The sequence below is a fragment of the Citrus sinensis genome, chromosome 5, assembly GCF_022201045.2.
Source record: "Citrus sinensis cultivar Valencia sweet orange chromosome 5, DVS_A1.0, whole genome shotgun sequence".
In the NCBI taxonomy this organism is placed as follows: domain Eukaryota; kingdom Viridiplantae; phylum Streptophyta; class Magnoliopsida; order Sapindales; family Rutaceae; genus Citrus; species Citrus sinensis.
The window spans coordinates 4,947,659-4,967,525 of NC_068560.1; the positions used below are offsets into that span (position 1 = coordinate 4,947,659).

At 35.4% G+C, this 19,867-nt stretch overlaps 2 protein-coding genes across 11 annotated transcripts; both read left to right on the forward strand.

Annotated features, from left to right (window-relative positions):
* Positions 1 to 1,964: 1,964 nt before the first annotated feature.
* Positions 1,965 to 8,821, forward strand: LOC102629256 (probable disease resistance protein At4g27220). 7 transcript variants are annotated; one of them, XM_052440947.1, is made up of 7 exons: positions 1,965 to 2,207; positions 2,402 to 5,294; positions 5,440 to 5,915; positions 6,059 to 6,503; positions 6,613 to 6,682; positions 7,661 to 8,233; positions 8,570 to 8,821. In XM_052440947.1, exons 2-3 carry the CDS (start codon positions 2,487 to 2,489, stop codon positions 5,860 to 5,862), a joined length of 3,231 nt encoding a protein of 1,076 aa, XP_052296907.1. In that variant the 5' UTR covers positions 1,965 to 2,207; positions 2,402 to 2,486; the 3' UTR covers positions 5,863 to 5,915; positions 6,059 to 6,503; positions 6,613 to 6,682; positions 7,661 to 8,233; positions 8,570 to 8,821. The 7 variants fall into 7 exon arrangements, with proteins under 7 accessions (XP_052296907.1, XP_052296906.1, XP_052296908.1 ...); XM_052440946.1 differs by having other exon boundaries at positions 7,672 to 8,233; XM_052440948.1 differs by having other exon boundaries at positions 7,686 to 8,233.
* Positions 8,822 to 12,678: 3,857 nt separating this feature from the next.
* On the forward strand, positions 12,679 to 17,642 carry LOC102629920 (disease resistance protein At4g27190-like). 4 transcript variants are annotated; one of them, XM_006471072.4, is made up of 4 exons: positions 12,685 to 12,846; positions 13,143 to 15,972; positions 16,069 to 16,539; positions 16,930 to 17,642. In XM_006471072.4, the coding sequence occupies exons 2-4, from the start codon at positions 13,147 to 13,149 to the stop codon at positions 17,248 to 17,250; spliced, it is 3,618 nt and encodes a 1,205-aa protein (XP_006471135.2). In that variant the 5' UTR covers positions 12,685 to 12,846; positions 13,143 to 13,146; the 3' UTR covers positions 17,251 to 17,642. The 4 variants fall into 4 exon arrangements, with proteins under 4 accessions (XP_006471137.2, XP_006471135.2, XP_006471136.2 ...); XM_006471073.4 differs by having other exon boundaries at positions 12,687 to 12,846; positions 13,138 to 15,972; XM_052441893.1 differs by having other exon boundaries at positions 12,690 to 12,846; positions 13,066 to 15,972.
* Positions 17,643 to 19,867: the final 2,225 nt, after the last annotated feature.

The window sequence follows — 19,867 nt, forward strand, 5'->3', positions numbered from 1 at the left end:
GTTTCTTATGTGGCTATTGTTGCATTTCCAGATGTGTCTTTTGATTCATTTTGCTTTGTTTTTCTCTCAGGGCAATCCCTCTTGAAATGCCCTTCTTTGTGGCAGTGAAAACACTTCAAGTGTTTTTGCTTTGACTTTGATCTTCCTTGCTTCTTTCCTTTGTACTCCTTTTTTTCAGATCTGCCTCTTGCCATTAGCCCTTCACTTGATTCACTCTCTGGGTTGTCTTGTTTGTCTTTTAACTTCTTGGTACCAAGAGCAGATTTAACCTCTTCCAAGGAGAGTGATTGCCTTCCATATAACAAGGCATCCACAAAATGTTCATAGGATTTTGGTAAAGAACTAATTAACAGCAAAGCCTTGCTCTCATCACTCAGTCCTTCATCAATTGTTTCCAGTTCATCACAAACCTTATTAAACTCATCTATGTGTTCATCAAGTGATGCTCCTTCGATCATCCTCAGTGAGAACATCTTTTTCTTAATGTAGAGTCTGTTTGCTAAAGACTTTGTCATATACAATTGTTCCAATTTTGCCCAGAGCCCAGCAACAGTCTTTTCCTTGGCAACTTCTCTTATCACTGAGTCACCAAGACTGAGGATGATGGTGCTTCTTGCCTTTTTGTCAATCTCAGCCATCTGTTCTGGAGTTCTTGAAGAAGAAGCTTCTGCATTTTCACTCTTGATGATTGGATCAATGGCATCTCCCAGACCTTGTGTGATTAACAATGCTTCCATCTTGATCCTCCACATATTGAAATCATTCTGACCCGTGAACTTCTCAAGATCCACCTTGTTAGTCATTTCTTGAACCTTGATACAGAACAGAAAGCTCTGATACCAATTTGTTGTGAATTTGGCTTTGAAAAGACTAACCAAATTCTCCCCAAGACTCTAGTTATGTATCGATGGTTTAAGAATGATTAACACAGATTATCCAGCAACAAACACACACACGAATCAAAGCTTTAAAGAAACAATTACGACACCAAGTATAAGTGGTTCAGCACCAAGAAGTGGTGCTTACATCCACTGGAAACAAAGCAACAGTCTTTCACTAATTGAGATCACAAAACAATACAAGAATAGAAATTGATTTACAGAGAACAAGAACTTGTTAACCCATTTCTCTCTCTATCTTCTCTCTACTCTCAATGTTTCCCAATTCGTGTGTAGACGATGACAGAGCCTGCACCTTTTAACCTCTGTTTCTGGGTTGTTACACTAACTACCCCTCCCGCCAAATCTAACCAAGAAACTCCTCTCTCACGTGCTTGTCACAAGTTGGCATAAGTGAGCTTGAAACGGCAATCACAGACGTCGTTCTTGAGCTAATGAGATTTCAGCTTCATCACACGTGTAAACCACGTGTATTACTTAAAGGTTGAATGACGGAAGAGAGGATGTCGGTTTTACTCTGAAGAACTCCCCAAGCGACAAGTCAGCTGAGATTGAATCCTCTAAACGACTTGTAGCACTTGAGTTTCGAGTTCCCTGTTTATCAACATACTATTACTATCTCAAGTGATTTCCAATTATCTATTACTTTTCTTTAATTATAATATAATATTTACTAGAATTTTAAATATATATCTATATATACTTGCCTACTAAAAAAAATGCATATAATTCAAAGGTTTGCCGAATATTTTAATAATATTTATTAATTATAAAATTTATTATTTAATAAATAAAATAAGCTGAGGGTATTTTACCGTTGTCGTGGCATCTTTCCAAGTCTTACGAGCGACAGGGTCCTTCCTTATCTCTACAGTGAGTACGGTGGCTCGCTTTTACTTTATCGACTATCTAAATTACTAAAATACCCTCACTCCGATGCAGAATTACAAGACAGGCGCTCGCAGAATCAGTTTGAGCCGGGCCCCGCCGTCAAATGGGTCCCATATAATTGAGATATTAAATTATAAAATAAGAAGCGCATATTAAATCTCTATCATTAGTATGCATTACATTTGTTAATGTAATTTTTGTCGATTTTTATTAAATTTAAATGGTGGGGATGGCGTGGAGAGAGGGAAAGAGGCAGACCGACGGAGAGAGAAACGCAAAAGAATGACTTGGTGTTGACTCTTTTTATCCCTACCATTTTCATCCAACTCTTTTCTTTGAGAAGGGAAACGAAAATCTTCTTGAATCGCCATCCGCTGATCGATAAATAGCTCTGCAATCAATCAGTTTTCTCATCAGGTAAGCTTTTGGGAAATTTTTATTGTTTTGGTTGTTTGAAATATCTGTTTCTGATCTTATTATCATAATTTTCTTTCCAGATAATTATTCTCAATTTTTCTTTTCTTAAAAACTTATTAGGATTATTTCTGATATTAATTTATCTCAACTTGTGATCTGTTGCTCAAATACTTGTCGTTTAACTTTTCTTTCAGATCTTTTGTAAGTCAAGAGCACTATCTGGTTTGCTTGTTGCCGGCTTAGTTTGTTAAACCCAAAAACAAATTAGAAAAAAAAACGATGGAAATTGTTGCTCTTTCTGTTTCTGCCGTTGCAGAGAAATTGGTCGGTCCCATTCGCAGGAAGATATCTTATGTGTCCCATCACCAGAGCTATGTGGAAGAGCTGAGTCAAGTACTTACGAGGCTGAAATATGAAAAAGAAGACGTGCGCTCTGCCGTTGACTATGCTATGAGAAAAGGGGAAGAGGTTTATGAGGATGTTAAGTGCTGGCTAAGTCACGTGGATAGATTCACTGAAAATGTAGAAGCCATTCTTGCCGATGAAAGTGAAGCCAAGAAACCCTGTTTCTTAGGGTTGTGCCCAAATTTGTTCAAGCGTTACAATCTGAGCAAGCAAGCAGGTAAGGCAGCAAGAGAAGGTTCTGATCTCTTGGCAAAAGGTAACTTTAATACGACTTCCTACACTCCTGCTCCAGAGTGGACAGAAACCCTGCACCTTAGAGGCTACGAGCAGTTTGAATCAAGAATGCCAACTTTTCAGGATATTATGGAGGCGTTGAAGGATGATAATATCAATGTGATTGGGATCTACGGGATTGGTGGTGTGGGCAAAACCACACTGGTCAAACAAGTTGCAAGGCGGGTGATGGAAGACAAGTTGTTTGATGAGGTGGTTATGGTTGTGGTAAGTCAGAAGCCAGACTATAAAGCAATTCAAAATGAAATTGCTGGTGCGTTAGGGCTGTTTTTGGGCGAACATGAGGATGTTTCTGAGAGAGCTCATCTACTACGCCAAAGGTTGAAAGCATCTAGGGTTCTGGTAATATTAGATGATGTTTGGAATAGACTTGATCTTGATGCTGTTGGAATTCCTTATAAAAACTATCAGAATGAAATAAAGGATGATCGGAGGCGATGCGCAATGTTGTTGACTTCTAGAAGAAAAGATTTATTGTACAATGAGATGAATTCTCAGAAGAATTTCTTGATTAATGTTTTATCCGATCAAGAAGCAGTGCAGTTGTTTGAGAAGATGTCAGGTGTTTTTGAAGGACCTTTGGATTTTCAAAATCTAGCAATTAAGATAGCTCGAGAATGTGGAGGTTTGCCTGTTGCAATTACAACAGTTGCTACAGCACTGAGAAATAAGAGTCTTTTCGTTTGGAAGGATGCCTTGCTTCAACTAAGGAGTTCCAATCATCGTGATATCTCTGGATTAGATTCAACTGTGTACTCTAGTGTTAAATTGAGTTATAACTTTTTGAAAAGCCTGGAAGCTCAGTCATTGTTTCTACTCTGTAGTTTATTAAATGATGGTAGTCGAATACCTATTGATGACTTGTTGAGGTGTGCCATGGGTTTGGATTTATTTTCAGATGTTTTCTCATTGGAAGAAGCAAGGAGCAGGATGCATCATTTGATTGATGATCTACAAGCTTCGTGTTTGTTGTTAGATGGTGACAATAAAGATGATGTGAAAATGCATGACGTCATTCATGACATTGCTGTATCGACTGCCAGAGATAAACATATGTTTAATATACAAAATGTTTCTGACTTGAAGGAAGTGCTCGAAGATTTGACGCAAAAAGATCCAATTGCTATTTCTCTTCCTTGTAGAGATATTCAAGAGCTTCCTGAAAGGCTGGAATGTCCAAAACTCAAGTTATTTTTTTTGTTTTCAAAAAAACTCTCTTTAGTAATCCCAGACCTCTTTTTTGAAGGGGTGCCAAGTCTGCAAGTTTTGTCATTGAATGGATTTCATTTCCCCTCATTACCTTCAACACTTGGTTGCTTAATTAACCTTCAAACATTGTCTTTTGAATGCTGCGTACTAGGAGATGTAGCAACTGTTGGAGCTCTAAAGAAATTGGTGATTCTTAGCTTTCGGAATTCTCATATTGAGCAGTTGCCGGAAGAAATTGGACAGTTAACTCGTTTGAAGTTGCTAGACTTGAGCAACTGTTCAAAACTTAAATCAATCAGACCAAATGTTATATCAAACCTGCCTCGATTAGAAGAACTATACATGGGAAATAGCTTCACTCACTGGGAGATCGAAGGACAGAATAATGCCAGTCTTGCCGAGCTAAATCAATTGTCAAGACTAACCACTTTAGAGATGCATATTCTAGATGCTCAAGTAATGCCACGGGAATTGTTCTCTGTGGGGTTGGAAAGATATAAAATATTTTTAGGAGATGTGTGGAGCTGGACTGGAAAGTATGAAACCTCAAGAACATTGAAGCTCAAACTTGATAATCCCATGTACTTGGAACATGGGATTAAAATGCTGTTGAGGAGGACTGAAGATCTCCATCTAGATAAGCTGAATGGCTTTCAGAATGTTCTTCATGAATTAGATGGGGAAGGTTTCCCACGATTGAAGCATCTCCTTGTACAAAATGCTTTTGAGATTTTATATATTGTCAGTTCAGTGGAAGGGGCTGCTTGTAATGCCTTTCCTTTGCTGGAATCATTGTCTCTTCATAATTTAATCAACTTGGAGAAGTTATGCCATGGACAACTCACAGAAGATTGTTCTTTCAGATCCTTAAGTATCATTAAAGTTCAAAATTGTGGTAAATTGAAGCATCTCTTCTCATTCTCTATTGCCAAAAACCTATTGAATCTTCAAGAAATAGAAGTGACTGATTGCAATAACCTAGAAATGCTTGTTGGTGTGGAAAGTGAAAAGCACGTTCCCGCTAATGAAAGTGCTAGAAGAATTATCTTTACTCATTTGCATTCCCTAGCACTACGCAAAGTTCCAAAGCTTACTAGTTTAGGACTCAACCTTGAGACAGCAACTACTACCAAACTCGTTGGAGATGATGATTGTGATGAGGCACTCTTCAATGATAAGGTATGTTGTTGATGTTTTGTGGTTAGAGGAAGTTATATATTTGCCCACAATTAGTTTCTGTTTCTCTTATCTCTTTTTTTTTTTTCAACTTCACAAAAAAAAGTATCAACTTATGAATGAAAAAAAGAACCATTTTGGCATGCAGGTCATATTTTCATGCCTGGAGAAGTTGGAATTGTTCTCAACAAACATCAAAAAGATATGGCCAGATTGTTTTCTGGCAACTTCTGGCTGCCAAAATTTGACAAATTTGATAGTGGATTGCTGTGGGGGTTTAAAATTTCTGTGTTCGTCTTCTATGGTTAATAGTCTGGTGCAACTCAAAGAACTTAAGATACGTGACTGTGTGTCAATGGAAGGGGTAGTCAACGACACTGGGTTAGCAAAAGAGGCAAAGATGACTGAAATGGTTTTTCCTAGACTGGTCTTCCTGGAGCTCAATGGTCTTCCAAAACTAACAAGATTTGCCACTGGAAATTCTGTTCAATTCCCCTCTTTGGTTGAACTTTTTATTGATGATTGCCCTAATCTGGAAGATTCATCTCTGGTTGTAAATGTGCAGAAGTGAGCATGGAAGACAACATCCACATTACTGAAATGCAACCTCTCTTTGATGACAAGGTGGATTTTTCTTGCAGACCGGTTTTAATCTATTATGTCATATTTTCCTTGCGAAATAGATATCTTTATTATTGTTGCCAGTTATACATTAGTGATGCTTAAATTATTAACTAAGGCAATTAATATTGAATTCTTGTCTCCAGGTTGGATTCCCTAGTTTTGAGGCATTAACGATTGGAGCAGTGAAAATCTTGAGAAATAAATGGGACAACTGGGAGCTTGCTTTGGATTCTTTTAGCAAATTACTTGGATATAAGACACTGTTATAGTCTGCAGAATGTATTTTCCAGCTGATACACTGAGAAATATGAAAGTTTTGGAGCATTTGTTGGTAATTTGGTGTGATTCACTGGAAGAGATAAGTCAGTAAGCCCTAAATACCCAGTGGATATCCCTGGTTATGTTTCCTCATTTAACCTTGCTGGAATGGCTACCAAGACTTAAAAATTCTGCTCAGGAATGCATGTTTCAGTGGCTCGTGTTAAAAAGGTTAGAGGAGATGTGACAAACTGTAAATATTTGCTTCGGAAGCTCTGAGCCTAGGGATCTCACCAAGAGGGCCAATATTCCTTGTTCTTGGTTGATAAGGTCTGACTTCATATTATTCTCTTCTGAAAATACCCCAATTATCATCATGTATTACAAATGAAGCACGTGTAATATATTTTACTTGCTGAATATATTTTACTTAATCTAGGTAATGGCAAACATATTTTTTCAGAAGTACTAGGTAGTGTTCTCCAAAATAAAATATTGCATCATGACAGGTAATTCTATATCCTTAGGTCCTTATGATCCATATGAATGCTGATAGTAAAATCCCTAGTTCACATCTCTGCAAATTTTGAGTGCATTCAAATTAACAATGTTTCAAACATGATTGAACAACATACAAAATAATTGAAGTTCTTTTGATTAATCTTACAATCAAAGTCCCCTATTTTCAGTTGAAAACCTTGATGCTGGAACATCTTTCGGAAACTAATGTATTTTAAAAAAATAATATTAATCTCAAATTAAAAATTTTTCTCTATTAGTTGCATTTTGACTGAACAAGTTCAAACTTTATAAAGGATTGAGCACAGTGTCATAACTTACTGCCACTTTTTAATTCAACAGAATTCTTTACACAAGCCTAGGAATAGTGCTTCACAAATATTCATAGTAATCCGTTTGAACGAGGCAGTATTGTTTTCAGAAAAATGTTCATTATATATATTTGAAAACACGTGAAAAGGGGTTTGGGTTGGTTTTGTCTGGCTTTCATGTTGTTGTTATTGTTTGTTTTTAAGTTTGGTTGTTGTCTTTTATCAATTTTTTTTTTCGGAAGGATTTATTGAGAGTATTATAAAAAAAAAAAAAAAAACTAGCATTGAACTGAAAAATGACAGTAAAATAGTTGAATAATACAAACATGCAAATCTTCTCTGTTTACAAATGCTAAATGCATTCTTTTTTTCCCTCATGGACATGCAGTGGTTTCAAAATATTTAACTAGATCAATCTCGGATTTAAAATATTCTTCTATACATATTCTGACTTGGATGCATTTCAGATTTAAAATATTCTCTACTAGACATTTTCTGACTTATTTATGATTTGCTATCTTGACATAACAATTATATGATTCAAACTTTTTATGAATTGCTATGTTCATATAACAATTATATGATTCAAACTTACTTGGAATCCGGGAATCAGATACTGACTTGAACACAAGCTATATTTTTACATTTAATACTTAGGTTGATTGCAGTTTGCATTCTCCAGTCTAGAAGAGTTGAAGCTGTCTCAATTGCCTGAGTTGTTGCATCTGCTAAAGAAAATTCTCAGTCCTGCAAGATTTTTCAAATTTTGAGAACTCTAGAAATATCAGAATGCCGCAGAGTTATTGCTGTCCTCAGTGTCTTTTCAAAATCTGACAACAATTGAAGGATCAAGGTATGATGAGCTGATGAATTTGGCGACGCTTTCAACTGCTGCAATTCTGGTGAAACTTACAAGAATGCTTATAATTGATTGCAAAAGGATAGGAAAAGTCGTAGAGCCAGGTTGGACTAGAGGTAAAGAAGGATCGTATTGTTTCCAGTCACTGAAGTATTTGGAACTTCACTGTTTGCCAAGTCTTTTCTTTGGGGAATTATGCTCTTATCCCATCCTTGGGAACGTTTGATTGTCAGAGAATGCCCAAAGATGATAAATTTTTTTCTGGAAGACAAACACCACATCTGCAAAGATTGCAACAGTCAGATGAAGATGAGGATCAGTGTTGGGAAGGCAACCTCAATGATACCACACAACGATTGTTCAAGGAAATGGTATGTATTTATTAAATATTCACAAAATTTGCCGTGCATCATTTCCCTCTCAAATCTCAGTTGTGCGGTTTTCTTTTTATACTTGTTCTCAGATTTGTTATTCTATAATGAATAGGGTTCTAAACCCGAGGATTGAGTCTTACAATTATAAACACATACACACATTTTGGACTGGATTACCTTAAATTAAAAAAAAAAAAAACAACAAAAACAAAAAATACCCAATCCCTAATCACACCATCAATGCCCACATTACCTCCAACCCTTATTATGAAACCTGACCAACAAGAATTCTTTCGATGGCAGCTTATAAGGCTACTTGTTTCCTTCATGCAGGACTTCGTACGACAAGTGACTATGGCTTGAGAACATAGGCCGCATGGAAATGTGAGAGTCAGCAGCTAGCAATTATAAGTCTTAACATTTTTTCCTTTCCATTTTCTTTAAATTTGTTGATCTGTTTGAGGTCTGAGACTACTTTGAGTGCTGGATTTTTTACCATAGAAGCAGTTGTTCACAACAATGGTGGTATAAAATATTGGCACGCTAGCTGTCTGATAAATTGCCTCTAAGAGTTGTTTTTCGTAAGTTTGTTGCCATTCCATAAAATTTTGTTTATAATTATTTGAAAGTATTAGGCCAGTATTGGAAAATCAACGGCAATAATTTTCTAGGAAAATTGAGACTTGTAAGCAACGTGAGATGGTTGATGGCTATTAAACATGGAATGGAAATTTGATTGAATGGATTTGACCGTTGCCTGGGGGATGAGGGCTGTCACCCAGGCAATTGGCCTAACATGGAAGTTGTCACCCATGGGCGATGGGCATCATCTTGCGGACGACAACATTCATTGCGTAAAGTTTGGCTGCAGAGAATATGAGCGATGGACGTCATCGTCACCCCATTGTTAGGGCAACAAGGCTATTGCCAAGGTGATGGCATCCATCACCATATTCGCTGCAGCTAAACTTTGGGCCATGAATGTCGTTGCCGGTGATATTGCCCATTGCCCAAAGAAATTGTGGGTGATGGCGGTGGATGATGGCAGCAAGTTCATTGCCATCCCTAAATTGGAAAAAGCTCGCTGCCATTGCCCTCAAGTAAATTGCACCTAAAAATATGGTCTCTAAACATTACAAATGAGTGACTTGGGTTTTCGAATGAGTTTACTAAGATCTTTGGTAGTTCGCAAGTGCTAATCTTTTTGTCGAACATGTATCAATAAAGATTTATACAAGTCCAACAAAAGAACAGTGATTTTCTACTTCAATTTGTCAAATTCATACATCATTCATTTTTTGGTAAGTCTCTTTTAATAGTTCCTGTCACAATCAAACAATCAATTAAATAATTATAAACCAAACGGAGAGTGTGAAGTTTGTGTTGGTTGCACTATGATTAGCGATTGATGTAGTGTGGTTTTACCAAAAAAGAAAAAATGTTTTGTAGTGAAACTTGATATAGCAATATTTTCAATATTCGTTGATTTGTGAGGATATAGAATAAAGAAAGAACATAAATTCAGTATTGATTAACCTAGGATATTAAAACTTGTTGATTTTACAAAATACCGAAAAATAAGAAGAATATAACTCATGCTAAGAGTTTATTCTAAAGAAATAATCAATAACAAATATCTTGTCCAGAGCTAGTAAAATAGGTCATTAGGTCGTGTTCGTGTTGTGTTAAATTTATGTTGACCCAAACACGACCTATTTAATAATCGTATCAAAATATTAAAATGCAAATGCGATACTGAAAAATAAATAGGTTGCGCAATAGCCTATTTAATGTCTATATATATAACAAAATTTACATCAAACATTTGTACATTGTACATATGTATATAGATAAATAGATAGATACATATATACATACTGCATTTCCACTGGGTCAATTGAATATGATTCAAATACTTCCGCCTCTGCTCTGACGCTTATCCTCCAGATGCTACTGAAACTCCCTTTTTCTGGGTCAACTTCAATGGAATTGGCGAAGTTTCTCTTCAACCTTCCTCACTTTTGCTTGACCCATCTCTACGTAGGCCTTTGTTGTTGAAACGAATATTGTATAGATGGTGGTATCTTTGCCTCTACTTGCTTTGTCCCTCTTTCCTAAACGATCGGTGGTTCTCAGGTGCGGACATCTGCATTTTTTTTAATGCGGACACACTTTTAAACCGTGCGGTTTAAAACAGTTAGTTATTGAATGCACTATAAAACCATGCAGTTTTTAAGAGTTAAAAAACTAACTCTCTTAAACCCCGCAATTTTAAAATGTGTCCGCATGAAAAATAAATGAGAACGCCCACACTATACACACACACACACACACACACACACATATATACACTCCAATATTTTACACATTTACACTATTGAATTTTTAAATTTATATAAAACTCTATAAATAAAATAATGTACATATGTTTATCCTTCCTTAAAAAAAAAAAAGAGTCATGTTCAATATTTGAGTTTTGATAATAAAAACTTGCAAATTAATTTGGAATAGAAAATATAATCATATCATTGATTGAGAAAATGGGTCAAAAACTTTAACTTTAATCATGTCGACCCAACCCCGACCCATTTAATAATTGTGTCAAATTTGACGATCCATACTTATTTATTCATGCTGTGTTCATGTCGGATAATCGCGTAATGTCAAATTTTGTCAGCTCTAATTTTTTCTGTAAAAGTTATAAAGACACTTATTTATACTAACTACAATTTATCCCATATCCTAATATGACTAGAAAATATATTTTAACAAGGCTCATGCCAAAATTAGAAATGCAACTTAAATAAGTAATGTTTAAACAATAAACTCAAAATAGGCAACTAAATTAAATTATAATACAAATTAATTAAAATATTTCTAAATATATAAATTTAATTCCAAACGAGAATTCTTCAATTTCTTGCTCTTCATCAATGATGTTATCAATGGTAGGGAATGAGCTTATGTGATTGGAGAAATGCCTCTTTGTTTTGTGTTTTGCGTGGTTAACGGGTATTTGGGTGCAAAAAGCGTATATTTGGTTAAAATATGGTAAGAAAATTTTGTGTTCATTTTTTAAATTGAAAAATGGCAAGGGATTAAATTGGTAAATTAAAAAATTAGGGTTTATAAAATCAGACTACCTAAATTAGATATTATTGTGGAATTTAGTTATAATGTGAGTGTACTTAAAAATTATTAATTCTTTTATTTTTAAGTAATTTTATATAAAGATAAAATAAATATTAGCAAAAAAAAGATTAATTAGGTTGGAGAAAAGCTTGTGTAGGCTAGTCCAAACAAAGTTGGCTTATGAATATTCTATCATTTGGCAGAGTATTAGTTCATACAATTGGACTGGGAAGGCAAAATGTCAAGCTTGGTCTGAGCTTGGCAATGCCCAAGCCTAGCCCTAGCATGTCTTTTGTTGGCCCAATTCAGGTCGAGCTTTTTCCAAGACACGCAAAAAAGCCTGAATTTTAATTCTATATTTTAAAAAAATTTGTTTCATTATGTTTTACAAATTTAATAGTTCATAAAATTTATTTTTTTGGGTGAAATTAGGCTTTAAAAGTTGGGATTAAATTAATTAAAACTTTAAATATATATTATGGGCGAATTAAATACATGTTAAATGCTGTATTTTAATTAAAATAATATATATCTTTAAATTTTTTCTAAACATTTTTCGAGCTTTTGGGCATAGGCTCAGTTTTTTTAGGTGAAACCTGAGCTAAGTAGGAATCCACCAATGGTTCCCATTATAAGACCCACTGCCCTGTTATTTGACAAAGCATCATAGGCCATTTCTATTGGCTCAGCACAAATTTTCCCGTATAAGTTGATGATATAAAATGAGCCATTAAATATGAGGGATTGCGAGCTTTCTCTTTATTGAGATTAATATATTTTACTTACCCTCTATTATTTTCATAATATCTAATAATTCTCTTGACATAAAAAAAGGATTAAATTGGTCATTTACTTAATATTTGATCTCAGAAATAAAATATTTTTTTATTACAAAAATATTTAAAATAATAAAAAGTGTTAGAAAAATATCTTATTATTAATTTTTTATTCACAATGATACCTATATTTATTATTTTTAGTAATTAAATTTTAATTTTAATTTAATTTATATGATTTTTTCAATTAATAATAGATATAAATTAAAAAAATTTATAAAAAATTAAAAATAATATCATAAAAATTATGATGTCCGGAGTAACTGATTTTATAAGTTGGAGAAATTGACCCATCCTCCCCGCTAAATATCACCACTCGCGTGGGTACGAAATGCTGGGACTGCTCCTCTGTATGTGAGTCGCGTAGATGTAAATTGGAGTAAATTTTATATTTGCGAGGGAAAAAATTCCCAAAATGAAATAAAAAATTAAAAAAAAAAAGATTTGTAAGTGATAAAGTATATTAGATAAATAAAAAAGTTAGTAGTGACTGGTGACCGACGGAGAGAGAAATCAATAAGAATGACTTGGAGTTGACTCTTGTAAAACTTATTCTCCCATGCTCATCAGCCGTCCTAAAGTATCAAAATTTTAGAAGCAATCAAATCTTTAAACAGTTCTTCGTTCAATCTGATTCCCCAGGTGCACCTGCTTTAATCTTTTTTGAAGTTATTATTATTTCCAATTAATTGTTCTATTTCTGTAACTCCTGTTTCTGATTTGATTTCGCTTAAAATGTTAAATAGCCAGTAGTATTCGTAATTTCATTTTTTAAAAAATCTATATTCTGTTAGTGAAAACTTTTCATTCTTCTTGGGTTGTTTTGGATCTTTGCTTAGTCTACAACTAATCAATATACAGTGGGTTGTTTCTTGTTTTCCATTTTGCCTTAATTTGTTAAACTTAAAAAAAAAAAAAAACAAAATCATAAAGAACAGGGCGATGGCAGAAGAATTAGGCGGCGCAGCTGTTTCAGGCATTGCATCAAAAGTTGTAGAATTATTGTTCGATCCCATTCGCGAAGAGATATCTTATGTGTGCAAGTACCAGAGCAATGTGAAGGAGCTGAAAAACGTAGGAGAAAGGGTGGAACAAGCAGTCAAGCATGCAGACAGACAAGGGGACGATATTTTTTCAGATGTTCAGGAATGGCTTACCAAGTTTGATGAATGGACTAAACGAGTAGGAAACGCCGTGGTTGAAGATGAAGGTGAAGACGAAGCTAACAAGAAGCGCTGTACTTTCAAAGATTTGTGCTCTAAGATGATGACTCGTTACAGGCTCAGCAAAGAGGCAGCGAAGGCGGCAAGAGAGGGGAATATTATCTTGCAAAGACAGAATGTTGGCCACCGTCCTGATCCAGAGACCATGGAACGCTTCAGTGTCAGAGGGTACGTGCACTTTCCTTCAAGAAACCCTGTTTTCCAGAAAATGATGGAGTCACTGCGGGATTCTAATGTTAACATGATTGGGTTGTATGGGATGGGTGGTGTTGGCAAAACCACACTAGTCAAAGTAGTTGCAAGGCAAGTCGTGAAAGAGGATTTATTTGATGTGGTGGTGGATGCTGAGGTAACTCATACCCCAGACTGGAAAGAAATTTGTGGCCGTATTGCTGATCAGTTAGGCCTGGAAATTGTCCGTCCTGACAGTCTAGTTGAGAAAGCTAATCAACTGCGTCAAGCATTGAAGAAGAAGAAGCGAGTTCTTGTAATATTAGATGATATTTGGACTCAAATTAACTTGGATGATATTGGAATTCCCTTTTGGGATGGCGAGAAACAAAGTGTTGATAATCAAGGACGCTGGACGTTATTATTGGCATCGAGAGATCAACATGTATTACGCATAAATATGAGTAATCCAAGGATTTTCTCCATCAGTACTTTAGCTGATGGAGAAGCAAAGTCTTTGTTTGAAAAGATTGTAGGAGATTCAGCGAAAGAATCTGACTGTCGGGCTATAGGAGTTGAGATTGTTGGAAAATGTGGAGGTTTGCCAATTGCAGTTTCAACAATTGCAAATGCACTGAAAGGTCAAAGTACTCACGTTTGGAAGGATGCGATTAATTGGCTAAGAAAATCCAATCCAAGAAAAATCAAAGGAATGGATGCAGATTTGTCTTCAATAGAATTGAGTTACAAGGTTTTGGAACCGGAAGCACAATTTCTGTTTCAACTCTGTGGTCTACTAAATGATGGTAGTAGATTACCTATTGATGACTTGATTAGATATGTCTTTGCATTGGACAATTTGTTTACTGGAATTGACACATTGGAAGTAGCAAGGAATAGGGTCTATACGTTGATGGATCATCTCAAAGGTCCATGTTTATTGTTGAACGGGGACACTGAAGATCATGTTAAAATGCATCAAATCATTCATGCCTTGGCTGTATTAATTGCCTCAGATAAGCTTCTGTTTAATATCCAAAACGTCGCTGATGTGAAGGAAGAGGTAGAAAAGGCAGCACGGAAAAATCCAACTGCTATTTCTATACCTTTTAGAGATATATCAGAGCTTCCAGATAGCCTTCAATGCACAAGACTCAAGTTGTTTCTGTTGTTTACGGAAGATTCCTCTTTACAAATCCCAAACCAATTTTTTGATGGGATGACAGAACTCCTAGTCCTGCATTTAACTGGAATCCATTTCCCTTCATTACCTTTGTCACTTGGCAGCTTAATCAACCTTCGAACATTGTCTTTTGATTGTTGCCATCTAGAAGATGTAGCAAGAGTTGGAGATCTGGCGAAATTGGAGATTCTTAGCTTTCGGAATTCTCATATTGAGCAGTTGCCTGAACAAATTGGAAACCTAACTCGTTTGAAGTTGCTAGATTTGAGCAACTGTTCAAAGCTTAAAGTAATCGAACCGGAAGTTATGTCACGCTTGTCTCGATTAAATGAATTATATATGGGTAATAGCTTTACTCGAAAGGTTGAAGGCCAAAGTAATGCTAGTGTTGTTGAGCTAAAGCAATTGTCGAGTCTAACCATTTTAGATATGCATATTCCAGATGCCCAACTTCTGCTGGAGGATTTGATCTCTGTGGACTTGGAAAGATATAGAATATTTATAGGAGATGTGTGGAACTGGTCTGGAAAATATGAATGCTCAAGAACACTGAAACTCAAGCTCGATAATAGCATTTACTTGGGGTATGGGATCAAAAAGTTGCTGAAGACAACTGAAGATCTCTATCTTGATAATCTTAATGGTATTCAGAATATTGTCCAAGAATTAGACAATGGAGAAGGATTCCCACGATTGAAGCATCTCCACGTACAAAATGATCCTAAGATTTTATGTATTGCCAACTCAGAGGGACGGGTTATTTTTCCGTTGCTTCAGTCATTGTTTCTTTGTAATTTGATTCTCTTGGAGAAGGTATGTGGCAGCCAAGTGCAACTCACAGAAGATAATCAGTCTTTCACCAACTTAAGAATCATTAACATAGAACAATGTCATCGATTGAAGCATCTCTTTCCCTCTTTCATGGCTAAGAACCTTTTGCAGCTCGAAGAACTAGAAGTGACTGATTGCAAGATCCTAAGGATGATTGTTGGTGAGGAAACTAACAACCATGACCATGAGAATGGAAGTATGAGGGTGCTTAACTTCAATCACTTGCATTCCCTAGCACTACGACGCCTACCGCAGCTTACGAGTTCAGGATTCTACCTGGAGACTCCAACTACTGGAGGATCCGAAGAAATCACTGCAGAGGATGATCCTCAGAATTTATTGGCATTCTTCAATAAAAAGGTAGTTTACATTTCTGTTGACGTACATGGACACACATATTTTTCCTTGCTACTCAATGATCAAAAAAGTATATCAAGTAGTTGTTTGGATGTGCAGGTTGTTTTTCCAGGGCTGAAGAAGTTGGAAATGGTCTCAATTAACATTGAAAGGATATGGCCCAATCAGTTTCCAGCAACGTCTTATTCTGGTCAACAATTAACAGAATTGACAGTGGATAAATGTGGTTGTCTGAAATTTTTGTTTTCATCTTCTATGGTTAATAGTCTTAAGCAACTCCAACGACTTGAGATAAGTCAGTGTGCATCAATGCAAGGGATAATTGACACCGGATTGGGAAGAGAGGAGAACTTGATTGAAATGGTTTTTCCTAAACTAGTCTACCTCTCACTTTCACATCTTCCACAACTATCAAGATTTGGCATTGGAAATTTAGTTGAACTCCCTTCTTTACGTCAACTTTCGATTAATTTCTGCCCAGAACTGAAAAGATTCATCTATGCACATGCAGTAGAAATGAGTTCAGGAGGCAACTATCACGGTGACACACAAGCTCTATTTGATGAAAAGGTAGATTCCTGTTCCTGTTGTTTCTATATTACTTGTAGGGATGTTTGGTATACAGGATAAGTTTAATCGATGAAAAGTTGTCTAACTCCTGCTTTTGTGGAGCTCAGCATGTGGGGGGATAAATGTCATTAACAGAAATAATATTTAATTATTAAAATAAAAATACTTAATTTATATTTAATTGATTTCATCAATTAATTATATAAAATTTATATTCTGCATGCCTCGCCTTGAGGACACTGATGAACTTATCTCTGTATATATTGGCTTTCTTTTCTTCTTTGCCTTTGAATTGATTCCAGGTTTGATCTATTCTATAATATAATCTCATCTTTTCCTTGTGTCTTATTAGAATTCAATTGTTAAGGCAATTGATGAAATTTTTTTCAGGTAATGCTCCCTAGTTTGGAGGAATTAAGCATTGCCTTAATGAGAAACTTGAGAAAAATATGGCACCACCAGCTTGCCTCGGGGTCTTTCAGCAAATTGAAGGTCTTGCATGTAGAATACTGTGATGAACTATTGAATATTTTTCCTTCTAGTATGATGAGAAGCCTCAAGAAACTGGAGCATTTGTCGGTAATTGAATGTGCATCATTAAAACAGATAACTGAAAAAGCAGACCACAGAAAGGCATTTTCTCAATCAATCTCGCTGAAATTAGTGAAGCTACCAAAACTTGAAAATTCTGATCTAGGAGCACATCCTTAATTTCTTCTTCAAGAAACAGAAGTGAAATGGTAGCATAAGATGTGATAAGGAGCAGTCACTGGAGCCACGCAAGTCCAGCAGAGGGCATAAGTCAAATCCCAAGTACATGACGTGAAGACTTGAGCCTTGCCCTTGCATGGTTCATGCATGCATGATTACATTTGAGAATATCGATCGTGCAAGCATTGTGGATAAGATCAAATCCTTAGGATTGAGGAAAAGATCAAATCCTTAGTAGTTGTTGTTTAGCTTTGTGTTTCGTAAAAATAATAAGTGTGTTATTTCAGTTTACGTATTTTGATTGCAGCTGTTATTGTAGGCTGAGTTTGTTATGTTTAATATTATAAATAAAGGCTCTAGCATAATAAAAGGCAGTCAGTCAATTAAATCAATTCATCTTGGTCTTTTTTCTCGCCATAAGCAAAAAAACTTTTGTGATTGTCAGCTAACTTTGGTTGGGACCTATCAGGATGATCCTATGACATTCCTCAGGGGTAAGGTATGTTCGTCTTCATGTTATGTGGTTAATACGGATTCAATTATATTATGCAGCATTTGTAAGTAACAGTCGTCATGGCCTTTTCATTATTGGTATCAACTTTTTTTTGTTATTGTAACATATTGTCATCATGTGTCAGAAATGTTCTGCAGCTTGTCTTGCCAAATACTGAAGATTGGTTTATAACAAAAATTTAATTATTGGAAAAGTCCTTATCAATAACTGGATTTGTGGAAGATGTTACTTAGAGATGCTGCAACGTAGTCACGCCCGGTTAATAAACATGTGAACTTCCAGATCTTGTTAAAATGCTGACACTAAGTTCTTTGTATAACAAATTATTAAAAGATGTTGGAAATCCGAGAGATTATTCAATTAGGATCATGAGCATATTATTAGGGATATGGCAGCTGTAGATGTGATATGATAGATGTAGTGTACACTATAGAATAGGAAAGTATAATATGTAATTATTTGGTTTCCTTTTGTGTGCATAGTATTTTACCTATATTTATATAGGTATCGTGTATACTAAGAAAAAGTGCAGAGAATAAATTCAATTATGTAATTCCCTTTCCTCTTCTTTATGGCTACTAAATTCCATGGAGGAAGATATTAGCTCCAATTACGTGTGTTACCCAACAGCCAAAGAACAATAAAACTTGGTGAACTTTGCCAAGGAGAGGACAACGTCACCAAGTATTTCAATTCTCTGAAGAGGTTGTGACAAGATTTAAATATGTTTAATGACTATGAATGGAAATCAACAACGAACTACAATCACAACAAAAAGATGGTAAAAGATTATCATATTTACAAATTCTTGGCTGGATTAAATGTAGATTTTGATGAGGTTATGGGACGATTCTTGGTCGCCAGTGATAACTTTATCAAATGAGAGTTATCATGACACTTTTAGACTTAAATCAATATTACTTAGAGAGTAAATGATGTGTTTCTATTGTATTTTTGTTACATTTTGCATAAATAATCATTTTAGTCAGTCTTAATAAGTTTTGCTCGATTTAATGTAATTTGTGCTCAAATTGTGTGCATAATTGTAGGTTTCCAGAAGCTTATAATTCATGGAAGGAATGTTGATGCAATAGGCTTGCAAAAATGAGAAAGAACTTAGCTACAAAAGAATTGAAACAAATCTGGAACAGTGCAGTTGCTGTAGTCGTTGCTGTAGTAACCATTGCTGTAGCAATCCTGAAACAACGACAGAGAAAATTCTACGCGGGATAACTATAGAATTGCGATCTGCAGTTTCCTAATCTGACTTATGCGCACCCTAGGGTTCCGTTTACCCTAATTTTCAACTATAAAAGAAGCATACATCATAAGGAAAAGGAGGGGCCGTCACCCAAGGAGAAAAACACAAAGAAACAAAAGAAAAACAAGATTCAAGAGAGAGATTAAGGGCTGCACAAGAGGAGAATTTGCAGAAATCAATTGGGAACTCAATCATTCTTATTCTTTTCTTGCTTTCTCATTTTCTATTTATTTATAGGGATGTGTTTCATGGCTGAAACTTTGTTCTTTATTTTTCTTTTACAAACCATGAACTAAATTTATTTGTAGTTGAGTGATAAACAATCTTAATGGTTTATTGACTAGAAATATGTGTTGCTGCATGTTTGCTGTAGCAGTTTGTTTTGATAGTATTTATTTTATTCGTTATTTCGGTTGATCACCCATTTAATGATATTAGCTAATGAAGAGCTGCAAAAGGGCCTATCTTAGTGGAACATATCAGAATAATATTTGATCTTAAATTGAGTTTCCCAGATTGAGTTTTATTTAAGTCCCAAAAGGGTCATGCTTGATTTAAGATTAGTGATGAACTAGACATAAGGATTCACCTTGTAGGGTAAATTGAACCTAAGCGTGTAATGCTATATCTTATGTTGGCATAACAACTGATCACTGTTAGGTTGCATATAGATATAAGATATCCAACATGCGACGGCTGAGGATACCTAAGGATTCTGCCTAGTGTTGTAGCAAATACTGCAGCAACCGAGCCAACCATTAAAAAATAGTCAAGACCATTAAGAGAGTTTATTCACTCAACTACTCTATATTCTCATTGTTTTTATTCTTGAGTTTGACGTG